A 16,357-nucleotide genomic window follows, 5' to 3' on the forward strand; every position below is an offset into this window, starting at 1 on the left:
CTGCCCACCTTAGCTTCTCAAAACGCTGGGATTACAGGCTTCAGCAACCGCCCCCAGACAGAGAAAACTTTTAATACTGATTTCTAGTAATGTAACAGCAACAATCAAATAGAATGAACCAAAATTCCGAAGGGTTTTTGTTTGTTTTTGCTGGACAGGAAGTAGGATTTATTGGTGAGTATTAAGAGGGGGCAGCACAGTGGAAGCCCTCACGAGGGCAGGGCATGCCACTTGTCCAGAGGGCCATGATGGGGATGTACTTGATCTCACAGTCATCTGCGATGAGCCGCTTCTCAGCCACCATGTCTTCAAATTCATCCGCATTGAACTTGGTGAAGCCCCATTTCTTTGAGATGTGGATCTTCTGGCAGCCAGGGAACTTGAACTTGGCCCTGCGCAGGGCCTCAATCACATGCTCCTTGTTCTACAGCTTGTTGCAGATGGACATGATAACTTGGCCAATGTGAACCCTGGCCACAGTGCTCTGGAGCTTTCCAAAGGCACCTCGAATGCCTGAGTGGAGCCTACACTGGCGTAGTGCAAGATCAGAGACATGAACATACATCTGAAAGGCCTGTCTCCACGGTCCCTTAGAGCAGCCCATACAAGAAACAGGCTGTATACACTACCAAGGAAGCTGTTGTTTGCAGCTGAAGGGTCTTTGTGTGTTTTCCGTATTTATGGTCATACTATTTATTCTCTTATGAAAAAAAAAATAGGTAAGGTCAGGCATGGTGGCATACCCCCTTGTAATCCTAGCAGCTTTGGAGTCCAAGGTGGGAGGATCGCTTAAGTCCAGGAGTTCCAGACCAGTCTGGGCAACGCAGAGACTTTGTCTCTACGCCTTGTTGACGCGTGCCTGTAGTCTTAGCTACTCGGAGGCTGAGGCAAGAGGATCCCTTGAACCCAAGAGGCCGAGCCTGCAGCGAGCTGGGAAAAAGTTACTGAACTCCAGATGACAGAGCAAGAGTTAGTCTCCAAAGAAAGAAAAAGGTAGAGCAATACTTAGTTCTTTCATAGTTTTCCATTATTTGTCATTAAAAAAATAGAAGGCCATTATCAGCCATCAGGGACTTGTTCTGGACTTTGGATCAACTTTAACGGGCCCACATAGAAGCTGTTCAATTACTTTTTGTCTCTTGATTTAAAATACTTAACATTCCCCTTTCCTTGTCTTTTTAACCACAGAGATTTGAAAGACATGCAAATAACGACCCAGTGGACAATCTTTGCTGATGCTAAATCTTCATTTTAGCCTTAAAAGGTTGTGGGTTTTCTTAAAATTTAATGCTGAACTCAGAAGAGCTTTCTAAGGCTGTTGGTGCACCTTACGGCAGGAGAGCGTCTTTGCTACGCCGCTCAGGAGTGTGTCTGCTTCTCTGTGCATCTACACGTGTTTGCGTGTCCGTGTGAAGTGGATTGAGTGTGTGGCTGTGGCTTTCAGCCCTTGGCTCACACTCTCAGTCTTAGTGGCCTCCCCCAGGGCTATGCATGGGGTGCAGGTTTCTGTGGCCTCGGGCCGGGATGTAGGGGTCCCCTACCCCGGCCAGGGCGCAGCAGGGCGGGGCGCAAGTAGCTGTGCAGGGTCTCGCGCAGCCCGCCCCGGGGCACGCGCTCGGGCGGGGGGCGTGTCCACACCCCACCAGAAAGTGTTATAGGCTGTTTTTTTAAAAAGAAAGTGTTTTAGAAAGCAGGCAGAAGCCGAGACGTCAGGGGGAGTTGGGAGGGCCCGGGGTCCGGCGGCCACAGGGATGGGAGGAGCGAGAGGCGGGGCGGCACCTCCCACAACGCGCTCCCTGCGGGGCGGGCGGCGACCTCCATGCGGTCTCGTCCAGTCTCAGCGCCGGTGAAGCCCAGGCAGAGGAGCCGCGCGCGCGTCAGAGGCCCCCGGACGCCCAGGTACGTGGACCCCTCCGCGGATGGCGCAGGGACGGTTGGGCCGGGCGGTTGCGGCCCCGTAGCGCCGCGGCCTCTGTGACGCACGGCGCGGCCTCCGGGGCTGCTGTGCGGTGCGGGGGGGGCGGGGCGAGCGCGAGAGGGCGGGGAGGGGCGGGGCTGGGGGGGGGGCGGAGCGAGCGGGGCGGAGCCGGCATAGGCCCCGCCCCGGCCCGGAGGAGCGAGGACGCTACGGAGCAGGCGCGTCTCGCCGCCGCCGCTGCCGCCGCCGCCGCTCGCCCTTCTGTGGAGCCGCCGCCGCCGCCGCCGCCATTTGCACGGGGACCCCAGTGACAGGGGCTCGGCGGAGGGGCGGAGGGAGGGGGGGAGGGCCCGCGGAGCCCCCGAGGGCGGGAGCGACGCCGCCGGCGCCGGCCCGGCTCCCTGCGCGACCGCGCCGCCCGTGGCGGGCCCCGAGCAGCAGCAGCAGCAGCAGCGGCGGCAGCAGCAGCAGCCGAGGCCGGGCGTGCGCCTGAGGCGGCGGCGGCGGCGGCGGCCCTGCAGGCGGCCGGGAGGGGCGGGGGCAGCGGCCGCCGCCGTTTGATGGATCCGAGGATCGCCTGGTTCCAGCCAGAGCAGCTCGGACCGTCCAACAGTCTGTGGATGCAGATCTGGGAGACGACCCAGGGGCTGAGGAACCTCTACTTCAACCACCACTGTCACAGCAGCGGCGGCGCGAGCGGCGGCGGCGGCGGCAGCAGCAGCAGCACGGCCACCGGCGGGAGCGGCAGCAGCACCGGCAGCCCCGGCGGCGCGGCCTCGGCCCCGGCCCCGGCCCCGGCCCCGGCCGGCATGTACCGCTCCGGGGAGCGCCTGCTGGGCAGCCACGCGCTGCCCGCGGAGCAGCGGGACTTCCTGCCCCTAGAGACGACCAACAACAACAACAACCACCACCAGCCCGGGGCCTGGGCCCGCCGGGCGGGCTCCTCGGCGTCCTCGTCCCCCTCGGCGTCCTCGTCCCCGCACCCTTCGGCCGCCGTCCCCGCCGCCGATCCCGCCGACTCGGCCTCAGGCAGCAGCAACAAGAGGAAGCGCGACAACAAGGCCAGCACGTATGGACTCAACTACAGCCTGCTGCAGCCCAGCGGAGGGCGGGCCGCGGGGGGCGGCCGAGCAGACGGCGGCGGGGTCGTGTACAGCGGTACCCCGTGGAAACGGAGGAACTACAACCAGGGAGTCGTGGGGTGAGTGCTGGCCCTGCGGCCCGATGGCCTGGCCGGTGCGAAAGCGCAGCCGAGCACACGCCCACAGTGGGGGGTTGTGAGGGTCTGGGAGCGGCCACCCCCACGGCCTGCCTTTGCTTCTGGTGCACGGGGGTGCTGCTGGCCATCCCCACCCCCTTAGTCGTCCACACCTTTCCCCAGCCTCCTTAACCGTCCCCACCCTCCGCTCTCCTGTCCTCCCTTAGTCGTCCACACCTTCCTCCCCTCCCTCTTAACCGTCCACACCTTCCCCAGGTCCCCCCTTTATCCATTCACTCTCCTCCCATCCCCCTTAGTCAAACACATCTACCCCTGACCACCACCCCGCCTCCAGCCCTCCACACCTTTTTCCCCGTCATCACAACTCAAGATGAGACCGCTTAACACGGGAATATCATTCATTCCCTGAGAACATTGGTGTGTGAGTGTTTTTTGATGGTGCAGGACCCGGAGGTGCTTTCCTTGCCAAGAATAGAAACATCCAGAATGCTCCTCCCCCTCCCCCAGTCCCAGACAGCAATCATGTCAGCCCTGTAAGGCATTGCCTGCTCTTGACCCTTTGGCCAATCTTTTTATTTTTTAAAAATTCGCATATCACAGATGCCCTGTCTGTGGAGAGGGTGGCGTGGGATGGGTGACCGCTAAGTTTAGGCTGGCAAAGGTGGTGAGCTCTTCTGAGGCCCTGATAGAACTTTCCAGGAGTTCATGGTCCGCGGCTCCAGCTTCTCACTGTAAAGTTGTCATCCTGGCAGAGGCAGCCAATGCTTTTCATTCTAGGGGGTAGAGATTTATGCTAATGAGTGAATATTGCACCACTAGTGACTTTCTGTTTAAAGTTCAGCTGTTAGAAAATGGAATCTTACCTGACCCCTAGTGAATTATGTACATAAGCAGGGAATGTTTCCAGCTAGATCACCCTTCAGAAGAGTCCCTGTGTTGGAATAGGTTACTGAGTCTTATTTGTTTTGCAAAACAAAGCTTTTGGTCTCGTGTGTGTGTGTGTGTGTGTGTGTGTGTGTGTGTGTGTGTAGCTTGAGTATGGAGAACGGGCTTTCAAATTGCTTTTCATTTTTCAGGTTCTGTTTTACACTGAGGGCTTTGGCATGCAAATGAAATTACCAATTAGTAATCTCATGTGAACCTTTTCCTGGATTTATTCATTCAGATCTGTCCTGCTTTGGCTGAGAGAGAGAGTTCTGTGTACCTTTTTGAAGGTCTGGATAAAATGAGTTGGTGGGTTCCATCTGCTTCCAGTGGGCTGGTGTCTGCTCTATGCTACTATTACAACTCCTACCTTTTGTGGAAAATGCAGTCAAGCGTTTTAGGACTGGTGCTGTGGTACATGTCAAACCTGCCCTCACATTCCAGAAAGGGAACCCTTTTAGGGTTGAGTCCTCTGTTGCTAAGCTTCAAGGGCGCTCTCCATGGTCATCACGTTTTATTAAAGGCTTGTGGTTCCATCCTGTTAGCATTTCCAAGTCTAAGCGTAAACCTGTGGTTTAGTGACAAGCAAATTGATGTTGAGGGTTTCTGGTAGTTTCATTTCACAGGAGTAAGCTCCAGTTAAGTAATCACTGTCAACGAAAACCTTGAAGTTCCTTAATTGCATTTTATTGAAGCCTCCTTGCATGTGTCTAGCAAAAGATATAAGTCCAAGATGCTTATTTTTTTTTGATAAATTAGAAATTGTCCTTTCCTCTGCTTGCTATTTAATGCAGAAGATACTCTAAAAGGTTCATATTTGTACCTAGTAGAAGCAAGATGTTCTTGTTCCTAATTCAAATATATTGCCCTCAAAGGGATTAGGAGAGGAATTTTCATTTCCCAGAGGGATTACTGTTTTAAAACTGATTGTAAACCTCTTTAAAAACTGCTTATCACTTCACCAGATTTTCCATTCTTTTGCCTCCTCCCTTAGAGGATGTCAGCAGTTAATTTTTAAAAAAAAAATTGAAAAAAGAATTTCAATTCTGAGACCTCCTAGTTTCAAAAAATACGTTAAACAATTCCCAGGAGTGTTAAGAGTGTCGGGGTGCTTAGAAATTCTTGCTTTGATTCATGTATCCTGATTTCTTTTTTTTTTTTTTTTTTTTTTTTGAGATGAAGTTTCACTCTTGTTGCCCAGGGTGGAGTGCAGTAGCACAATCTCAGCTCGCCACAACCTCTGCCTCCCAGGTTCAAGCGATTCTGCTACCTCAGCCTCCTGAGTAGCTGGGATTACAGGTGCTTGCCACCATGCCTGGCTACTTTTTTATTTGTAGTAGAGACGGGGTTTCTCCATGTTGGTCAGGCTGGTCTCGAACTCCCGATCTCAGGTGATCTGCCCGCCTTGGCCTCCCAGAGTACTGGGATTATAGGCATGAGCCACCGTGCCCGGCCTCATTATCCTGATTTCTTTTTTTTTCTTTTTTCTTTTCTTTTTTTTTTTTGAGACTGGGTCTCACTCTGCTGCCTAGGCTGGAGTGGAGTGATGTGATCATAGCTCATGGTATCCTCTAACTCTTAGGCTCAAGTGATCCTCCTGCCTCAGCTTCCTGGAGTACGTGGGACTACAGGCACATGTCACCACACCTGCCTAATTTTTTTATTTTTACTTTTTGTAGAGATGGGGCCTCCATTTGTTGCCCGGGCTGGTCTTCAACTGGCCTCAAGCACTCCTCCTGCCTTGGCCTCACAGAGTACTGGGATTATAGGCATGAGCCACCATTCTTGCCAGTGTCCTTATTTCTTAAGGAAGTTTTTCTGTTTTTGATACAGGTATTTCAAAATATCTGAATTCAGAGTGCACCTCGATGTTTTTCTGTTCTGAGATTTAATATACTAAAACTATTACCATTGTTGTCTGAATTCTTTTTTTTTTTTTTTTTTTTTTTTTTTTTTGTTGAGACGGAGTCTCGCTCTGTCGCCCGGGCTGGAGTGCAGTGGCCGGATCTCAGCTCACTGCAAGCTCCGCCTCCCGGGTTCACGCCATTCTCCTGCCTCAGCCTCCCGTGTAGCTGGGACTACAGGCGCCCGCCACCTCGCCCGGCTAATTTTTTGTATTTTTAGTAGAGACGGGGTTTCACCGTGTTAGCCAGGATGGTCTCGATCTCCTGACCTTGTGATCCGCCCGTCTCGGCCTCCCAAAGTGCTAGGATTACAGGCTTGAGCCACCGCGCCCAGCCTGTTGTCTGAATTCTTAAGATGTGACTGATAGTTAGCTAATAGGTTAACACGTTGTGTTGGTTCTTGGCCTCTGAACTGATAGTCCAGATAGGGAGAGGACACCAGAAAGCATGTGAAAAATGGACTAGAACTATGGAACAGCTATATAGTCTCTCACAGCTGTCTTTTGTGTTCTCTGCTTCAACCAAACTGGTTGACTTACTTAGAATTCTGACCTCTTGCATTGCCTAAGTCCTTGATGTTTTTGGTTTCTTCTCTGAACTCTCAAAGGTACTCACTTCATGCTCTTGGTATAGCCCACTTATGTTTAACTTTCCTTTTATTATGTCTTCCCTCTTACACATGACATGGACATTTCTTTTAATATGTAGAGTAAGATATTGGATTTCATCTAAAGTCTTCAAAATAAAACTCTTGGGCTCACCATCTCAGACTTCTTCATGTATTTACAGACCAGGGATTTTGTCTGCTTTTTAAAAAAATTTTATATTTTTTATTATTTTTAAATTTTAATTTAATTTTATGGAGACAGGGTCTTGCTCTCTTGCCCAGGCTGGAGTGCAGTGGTGTGATCTTGACTCACTGCAACCTTTGCCTGGGCTCAACCCATCCACGTGCCTTGGCCTCCCAGAGTGCTGGGATTACAGGTGTGAGCCACTGTGCCTGGCCTAAGTTTATTTTTTTAATTTTTTTTGAGACAGGGTCTTGCTCTGTCACTCAGGCTGGAGTGCAGTGGCATGATCATGGGTCTCAGCAGCCTTGGCCTCCCAAGCTGAAGTGATCTTCCCACCTCAGCCTCCTGAGTAGTTGGGATTACAGGTGAGTACCACCACGCCTGGCTCATTTTGGTATTTTTTGTAAAGATGGGGTCTTGCCACGTTGCCCATGCAGGTCTCCAACTCCTGGCCCAAGTGATCCTCCCACTTCACCCTCGCAAAATGTTGGGATTACAGGTGTGAGCCACTGTGCCTGGCCTTATGTATTTATTTAATTATGAATGAATGAATGAGAGGGAGTCTTGCTCTCTCGCCCAGGCTGGAGTGCGGTGGCACAATCTTGGCTCACTGCAACCTCGGCCTCCCAGGTTCAAGCAGTTCTCCTGCCTCAGCCTCCCGAGTAACTGGGATTATAGGCGCCTGCCACCATGCCCAGCTAATTTTTGTATTTTTAGTGGAGATGGGGTCTCACTATGTTGGCCACACTGGTTTTGAACTTCTGACCTGCCCACCTCGGCTTCTTAAAGTGTGAGGATTACAGGCATGAGCCACCGCGCCTGGCCTGGCCTTTTATGTTTTAAGTTGCTTCCACTGATTCTCTTTCTTGGGCTTTGCTGCCCTCCAGAACTGGCTATGGTGTAGGACGCTGTCCACCTGCTGCTGCTTGTCCATGAAAACGAGCCATAAACCCTTTTATTTGGAAAGACTTAGTTGTTGATCGCTATGGAGAAAGAGGGGATGGCAAGAAGTAGCAACTACAGAGAATTTGCAGAACTTGGTCTTGAGCCCTGGGTCCAGAAACTTCTTGTGGAAGGTGCTTGGTGTTTGTCCAAGCTCATGAGGATAGGTTTCTGTTGGCTGTACTGCCAGATCTGTAGATGCTTTTTTAAGGCTTGGATGACTTGTTCAAAACAACGTTTTGGAGTACAAATTTGGCTTGGGGACATCAAGACCTTGTTGGGAAACTTGGGTTTAAGATATAATTTCTTAAACTAGGATGGTGGGAATGGGGATGTGAAGGGAGAATGAATGTGAGAGGCATTACAGGGTAAGGATGGAGAGGATTCAGATTCCTTAAGTGGATTTAATAATCACACTGTAGCTTTGAACTTCAGTGACTGGGGAAATGTTTGTGGTGTTTTTGGAAATAAGGGCCAGAAGGACTATTGGTTTGGGGAAGAAGATAGTAGGGGGATATATAGGTAGACCCGCTAGTGGGGAGCTGAGATTTGGAGGGCAGAGATGTAGTGCTCTTCACTGCTGTAGGGCAGTATCGTCCTGTATGTGCCATCCTCTAGTGCCCTTTTTTCACCATATTGTAGTAAGCCCGAGATGTTCATTCCTTTCTTCAGCACTGCATTAAGGCTTATCTCTGCTTGTTTCTTTCTTTCTGTGTTTTTTTTTTTTTTTTTAAGATGGAGTTTTGCTTTTGGTGCCCAGGTTGGAGTGCAATGGCGCGATCTTGGCTCACCGCAACCTCTGCCTCCCGGTTTCAAGCGATTTCCCTGCCTCAGCCTCCCACGTAGCTGGGATTACGGGCATGCGCCACCATGCCCGACTAATTTTGTATCTTTGGTAGAGATGGGGTTTCTCCTTGTTGGTCAGGCTGGTCTCAAACTCCTGACATCAGGTGATCTACCCGCCTCGGCCGCCCAAAGTGCTGGGATTACAGGCATGAGCCACCACGCCCGGCCTATCTCTGCTTATTTCTGCACAGTATTATCAGTGAGATTGGTGTTACTGCTGGGCTCCAAAGCAATCAGACATAGTAAAGTAGATTGAATATGAAATAATTTAGAGGCCTTGTTCCAAGTGATTTGTGCTTTGTTTAATTTCTGTGCATTTGTAAATATAGCCCACAGTAATTCTTAGTGAACTGGAACCTTCAGGTTATTGCATTTTACTGATTTGGGTACTGAAATGTGCTTTTAAGAAGACATTAGGTTTTCTATAGTGTAGATTGTACACTAACAATATAATTCATATTTAAGAATGTCTCAAAATTTAGTATGCTGTGTTCAGCTAACTTAACTTTGTTTTTTTGTTTTGTTTTGTTTTTTTCTTTGAGATGGAGTCTTGCTGTGCCACCCAGGCTGGAGTGCAGTGGCATGATCTTGGCTCACTGCAACTTCAACACTCCTGGGTTCAAGTGATTCTCCTGCCTCAGCCTCCTGAGTAGCTGGGATTACAGGCACCCGCCACCACACCAGCTAATTTTTGTATTTTTAGTAGAGATGGAGTTTTGCCACGTTGGCCAGGCTGGTCTCGGACTCCTGAGTCAAATGATCTGCCCGCCTTGGCCTCCCACAGGGCTGGGATTACAGACATGAGCCACTGCGCCCGGCCACTAACTTAACTTTCATTCCACAACTTCCATCTTTTATCCAAAATCTGTGATCAGTGAACACTGTCACCATTAACCATTGACATTTCAGTGTTTGGACTTTTTTTTTTCTTTTCCCCCTTTGTCTTTGTGGACTCTTTTTTAACACTCATAAAGTTTTAACTATTGAAAAGCACAAAGAAACAGTGAGTGACTTTTTGGAATTTGTTTACCCAGTGTTCACATAAAAGGCTTACTACATTACAGGAAAGATAGGATGAGAAAGGGATACTAGAAAATTCTAAGTCAGGGACGGGGGTGTGTATTAGAAAAATTCTGATCCTGGCATGCCAGATGGCCTTACATCTCAACTTCTTCTGTGAAATTCCTGCCAACAAATCATAGTGTTGGAAGTACAGAAGGGTCCATGGGAACAGAATTTAAGGGCTCCCTTGGTGATACTGAACTGATCAGATGGTTCTCACTTGTTCTCAGATAACCTGCATACTGAATATCACAGGAAGGGTATAGACATCATGGCTATGGTTAGATATTCTTGCACCTGCTGAAGCTGAGAAAATTAAAGTCATTTTTTTTTCTGTGGAAAGTAGAAAATCAAGCTTTTATATGATTTCACACAGCTTTCTATTCTCTCTTCTGTTGACTCTGTTAAGAGTAACATTTAGTGGTGGAAACTATTTCAGGATCACACCCACAACACTAGAGACTGTATTAATCACTCACACACACATAGGTATAGAGTAATCTTGAAGGGGCTGTAGGCCAGAGATAATGCTTTTTTGAAGAATTAGAGACTAGTTACCAGCACCTGGTATTTGCTGTTTCCTACAGACCTGACTGGACAGCTTAGAGTCTGCTGAGGAATTCAGAGGATGGCCAGTAGAATGTTCTTTCTACCCCAGAGTATTTGGTAGGGACTCAGCTGCTATGGAATGCCAAAAAGGCTTTAAGTTTCTTTCACTATTCTTAAGATTACATGTAATTGTTTTTTTGTAAGAGATTATATATATTCAAATTGAGGATGGCTTTGAGCTAGACTTTTCCTTAATTTGGAACCACACAGCAGATGATACATTTATTTCCATCTGATAAGTTACTTGATGATGTAAAAGACATTTGAGTTAAAGATTTTTGGGAAAAAAGCTGAATGTTGAGCCATTTATGTTGTGTACTGGTTCCCTATTCACTTAGACAATTTTAAGTCTGAAAACAATCTTATCATATGCACAAGAGATTTCATGTAGTATTTGGTAATTAAGTTGAGGAATTCTAGCTCAAGTCATGCTTTTTGCTGAAATAGGTGTATATATTTAGTGCAGAAACCTGTGTTTTCAAAAAAAATTAATGTAATAAAAGTTTCAACAAAATGGAAGCCTTTATAACCATGTTTCAAATGCTATACTAAACCTTTTCCATTTGTTATTATATTAACCTCCTCATACATAGCCCTACTATTTTTTTTTTTTTTACTTTCTATTTTGAAATAATTGTAGATTTATGGGAAGTTGTGAAAAATAGTACAGAGCCCATGTTCCCTTCACCAAGTTTCACCTGGTGGTGATAGCTCACATAACTATAGTTTAATGTCAAGAACCAGGAAATTGTCATTGTTACAATCCATAAGGCTTTTTTAGATTTCACCAGTTTCACATGTATTTGTGTGTATGTGTGTATATAATAGTATGCAATTTTATCATGTGTAGATCTGGGTAGCCACTCTAACAGTCTATAGTTCTATATACAGAACTACTCCATCACCTCAGGGCTCCCCATGCTACCGCTTTGTAGCCGCATGCACCCTTCCAGCAACCACTAATCTGTTCTGCATCTCTGTAATTTTGCCATTTTGAGAATGTTATATAAATGGAATCATACAGAATGTAACTTTGGCTTTTTTCTTTTACCATAATTCCTTTGAGAGCCATCCAAATTGCTGCATGCATCAGTAGTTCATTTCTTTTTACTATTGAGTAGTAGTCCATAGTATGGCTGAACCACACAATTTGTTTAACCATTTACTTGTTGAAGGACATACCAGAAGGGTGGTTTCCAGTTTTTTGACTATTACAGATAAAGCTGCTATAAACATTCATGTATATAAATATTTTTATATGAATTAAAGTTTTCATTTTGGGGGAATAAATGCCCAAATGTTTGGATCATCTGGTAAGTGCATGTTTGGTTTTTAGAGAAACTGCTGAACTATTTATTTTCTAGAATGACTATATCCTCTTGTATTCCTATCAACAACGTATGAGATATCCAGTTTCTCTGCATCCTTGCTAGCATTTAGTGTTACCATTTTTTTATTTGAGCGGTTCTAATATGTGTAGTGATAGCCTGTTTTGCGTTATATTAATCAATAAAAATAGCCTCATCTAATTTTAACTTTTTAATTTTAAAACATCTTGGCGGTATTGAACTTTCTCAGTGAGAAATATCTAAAATTGTGACTTGAAAGGCTTTAATTTTCAAGTTTTTCTTTGGTTTTACTCTTAGCAGTAACATTTTAATTTTTTTTGTCTTTGAAGTAATTTTCAGTGTTTCCTTTACATGTTGCTTTTTCTTAGAAACTAGTTATTAGCATGAAGTAGATCTTTAGTCTCGTTTTCTAAAAACATAAAAAAGTAAAACTGCAGGATTTATTTCAAAATTGAGAGTCTTGTCTTTTCATATGAGGATATTTTATAGTCTGTTGGCTTGGCTATATTTTAGGGAGTAAACCTGTGGCTAGTGGTTTGTTGGTGATGGTGGTGGTAAAGTTTTCTTACAGAATTTTTATTTATTTTTTATTTTTTATTTTTTATTTATTTATTTTTTTTGAGACGGAGTCTCGCTCTGTCACCCAGGCTGGAGTGCAGTGGCCGGATCTCAGCTCACTGCAAGCTCCGCCTCCCGGGTTCATGCCATTCTCCTGCCTCAGCCTCCCGAGTAGCTGGGACTACAGGCGCCTGCCACCTCGCCCGGCTAAGTTTTTGTATTTTTAGTAGAGACGGGGTTTCACTGTGTTACCCAGGATGGTCTCGATCTCCTGACCTCGTGATCCGCCCGTCTCGGCCTCCCAAAGTGCTGGGATTACAGGCTTGAGCCACCGCGCCTGGCCAAGAATTTTTATACCTGAATGATACCTTTAGACTCTATAGAATAGATACTTGATTTCAAATCTATCCTAGAATAAATTGTTTCATCTAAACAGCTTTGTGACCTGAGAATTGGGACTTAGTGCCTTAGTTTTCCCTTACTGGCCCTTTGTAGTCACTGTTTTGATTTAGTCAAAGTAACCTAACTCTTAGCACTGTCAGGTATTGTACATTCCTGCCAAAGCAAGAATAATAATACATAGGATTGTGTTTTAATTCTATAATTAGGTGACTTAGCTAATTTCCAGGAACTTGGACTTAATACAGTACTAGTGATAAGGCTTGAAATTTTAGTGCCTTTGTTCTTTGAAGTTATTCACCCTTTAGTTTCGTGTTTGTTTGGGGTGTTTATACCACTGTCCCTAAATATAGCTGAAATAACGGAGGAAAACCCCTGTAATGTCACTAGCAGGATATAATTTCTGTTAATAGTTTGATGTAAATATTTTTTGACTTTTTAATTTTTTTATATATATATATATTTTCTTTCATCAATATGGACTCTTACTGTGAGCATAATTTTAATGTCTTTAAAGAGTTGGGTTTTGTTTATTTGTTTATTTTATTTTATAGAAATGGGATCTCACTGGGTGCGGTGGCTCACGCCTGTAATCCCAGTACTTTGGGAGGCCAAGGCAGGCGCATCACCTCAGGTCAGTGAGGTTGGTCACCAGCCTGACCAACATGGAGAAACCCCGTCTCTACCAAAAACACAAAATTAGCTGGACGTGGTGACATGCGCCTGTAATTCCAGCTACTTGGGAGCCTGAGGCAGGAGAATCACTTGAACCCAGGAGGTGGAGGTTGCGGTGAGCCAAGATTGCACCATTGCATTCCAGCCTGGGCAACAAGAGTGAAACTTTGTCTCAAAAAAAAAAAAAAAAAGAAAGAAAGAAAGAAATGGGGTCTCACCATTTTGATGGGTTTTGAACTTGTGGTCTCAAGCAGTCTTCCCACTTCAGCATCCCAAAGTATTGGGATTACAGGTGTGAGCCCATCCTGGTTTTTTGTTGTTGTCGTTGTTTGCTTGTTTTTTGTTTGCCACCGTACCCGGCTAATTTTTGTATTTTTAGTAGAGACAGGGTTTCACCATATTGGCCAGGCTGGTCTTGAGCTCCTCACCTCGTGATCTTCCCACCTCGGCCTCCCAAAGTGCTGGGATTACAGGCGTGAGCCACTGTGCCCAGCCTATTGTTGTTTAAATAAAAGAATGTTGTTTAAATAAAATAAATTTATTCTCTTATAGTCTGGAGGCCAGAACTTAGAACTGGTTTTCAGTCTAATTTTTTTTTTCTTCTTTGGGAGAAGGGCATCAGAATATTGTGAATATACTTTTTTGACTAAAAAAAGTTTTCTCTGGGCATGGTGGCTCACCTGGAATTGCCTGTAATCCTGGTACTTTGGAGGAGGCTGAGGCAGGTGGATCGCTTGAGTCCAGGAGTTGGAGAGCAGCTTGGGTGACATGGTGAAACCCAGTCTCTACCAAAAAAAAAAAAAAAAATTAGCCAGGCATGATGGTGGCGTGCCCTTGTAGTCCCAGCTACTTGGGAGGCTTAGCTGGGAGGATCACTTGAGACCAAGAGGCAGAGGTTGCAGTGAGCTAAATTCATACCACTGCACTCCAGCCTGGATGACAGAGCGAGACCTCGTCTGAAAAAAAAATTTTTTTTTACTAGCATGACAAACATCTTTTCATTTCAAATATATTTCTTTTTTTTTTTTTTTTTTTTTTTTTGAGACGGAGTCTCGCTCTGTCGCCCAGGCTGGAGTGCAGTGGCCGGATCTCGGCTCACTAGTTTTTTGTATTTTTTAGTAGAGACGGGGTTTCACCGTGTTAGCCAGGATGGTCTCGATCTCCTGACCTCGTGATCCGCTCACCTCGGCCTCCCAAAGTGCTGGGATTACAGGCTTGAGCCACCGCGCCCGGCCTCATTTCAAATATATTTCTATACCATTTTTAATATCTCATTGCCTTTAGAATGACCTTGTATTCATAGTACATATGTATGTGATATTCGATTTATTTTTCGTTTGTCTTATTTTTGGTTATATTCCATTGATTTAATGTACCATAATTTATCTTACCAATTTCTTGTTGACCATTTTGTTTCCAGTCTTTTGTTTTTTTATTAGACATGGATTAAGCTGAGGCTTTGTCCCAGACAACATTATTTCTTTTTTATCAGCAAAATATGCATGTAATGAAATTAAAATTAAAAGGCAAAAAACGTTATCCTTTATTTTCTTATTTTTGTTGAGATAATAATTCACATACCATAAATTTAACCCTTTTAAAGTGTACAATTCAGTGGTTTTGTATATTAGAAGGTTGTACCATCACAACTAATTCCAGAACAGTTTCAAGAAACTCTGAACCCATTATCACTCCCCACTCCCTCACACACCCTAATCCTGGCAGCCACATAGAGACTGTCTGTCTCTGTGTATTTGTCTATTCTGGACCTTTCATATAAGTGGAATCATAACAATTTGTGGCCTTTTGTGCTTGGCTTCTCAAACTTAGCACAATGTTTGCAAAGGTTATCTGTGTCGTAGCATGTGTCATACTTCATTCCTTTTTGTGACTGAATATTTTATTGCATATATATGTCACATTTTGTTTATCCATTCACCTGTAGAAGGATTTTTAGGTTGTTTCCATTTTTTAGCTGTTATGAATATTACTGCTGTAGACGTTCATGTACAAGTTTTTATGTGAATGTGTTTTCATTTTTCTTGGGTATATACTTAGGTAAGAAATTCTGGGTCTTATGTTAACTCTCTGTTTAACATTTTGAGGAACTGTCAACTTGTTTTTTAAAGTGGCTGTGACATTTTATATTCTACCAGCAGTGAATTAAATTTCCAATTTCTCCACATACTTGACAGCATTTTTTTTTTTTTTTTTTTTTTTTTTTTTTTGAGACGAAGTCTCGCTTTATCGCCCAGGCTGGAGTGCAGTCGCACGATCTTGGCTCACTGCAACCTCCGCCTCCTGGGTTCAAGTGATTCTTGTGCCTCTCAGCCTCCCAAGTAGCTGAGATTACAGGCACGTGTCACCACACCTGGCTAATTTTTGTATTTTTTTTTTTTTTTTGAGACGGAGTCTCACTCTGTCGCCCAGGCTAGAGTGCAGTGGCATGATCTCAGGTCACTGCAAGCTCCGCCTCCCGGGATCACACCATTCTCCTGCCTCAGCCTCCCGAGTAGCTGGGACTACAGGCGCCCGCCACCACCCCGGGTTAATTTTTTTTTAATATTTTTAGTAGAGACGGGATTTCACCGTGTTAGCCAGGATGGTCTCGATCTCCTGACCTCGTGATCTGCCTGCCTTGGCCTCCCAAAGTGCTGGGATTACAGGCGTGAGCCACTGTACCCGGCCTAATTTTTGTATTTTTTTTTAGAGACAGGATTTTGCCATGTTGGTCAGGCTGGTCTTGAACTACTGACTTCAAGTGATCCACCTGCCTTAGCCTCCCAAAGTGCTGGGATTATAGGCATGAGCCACTGTGCCCGGCCTGCACTTTTTAAATTATCTGTCTTCTTTATTATAGCCAACCTAGTGAGTATGAAGTAAGTGTCTCATTTGTGATTTTGATTGTTAGTGGTGACTAACAATATTGAATATCTTTACATGAGCTTGTTGGCCATGTACACATCTTTGGAGAAATATCTATTCAAATCTTTTGACCATTTTAAAATTGGGTTATTTATCTTTTTATTGTTGAGCTATAGGAGTTCTATTTTATTTTATTTTATTTTATTTTATTTTATTTTATTTTACTGAGACAGGGTCTTGCTTTGTCACCCAGGCTGGAGTGTAGTGATGCCATCTTGACTCACTGCAGCCTCTGC

General features: G+C 45.5%; 1 protein-coding gene and 1 pseudogene across 4 annotated transcripts in view; one reads left to right on the top strand and one right to left on the bottom strand.

Moving 5' to 3' along the window:
- Positions 1-572: 572 nt before the first annotated feature.
- Positions 573-662, bottom strand: LOC123570703 (small nucleolar RNA SNORA70; annotated as a pseudogene).
- Positions 663-1,800: 1,138 nt separating this feature from the next.
- Positions 1,801-16,357, top strand: part of TENT4B (terminal nucleotidyltransferase 4B) — an 82,622-nt gene continuing 68,065 nt past the window's right edge. For 2 of the 4 annotated variants that reach the window (XM_045381392.2, XM_045381393.2), the window contains exons 1-2: positions 1,801-1,899; positions 2,604-3,119. In XM_045381392.2, the coding sequence (XP_045237327.1) occupies positions 1,820-1,899; positions 2,604-3,119 (596 nt within the window). In that variant the 5' untranslated portion in view covers positions 1,801-1,819. Of the gene's footprint in view, positions 1,900-2,204; positions 3,120-16,357 lie in introns of those variants that run through there. The other 2 variants (XM_015443041.3, XM_045381391.2) reach the window with 1 other exon arrangement.

This window comes from Macaca fascicularis, chromosome 20 (assembly GCF_037993035.2).
Source record: "Macaca fascicularis isolate 582-1 chromosome 20, T2T-MFA8v1.1".
Taxonomy (NCBI): domain Eukaryota; kingdom Metazoa; phylum Chordata; class Mammalia; order Primates; family Cercopithecidae; genus Macaca; species Macaca fascicularis.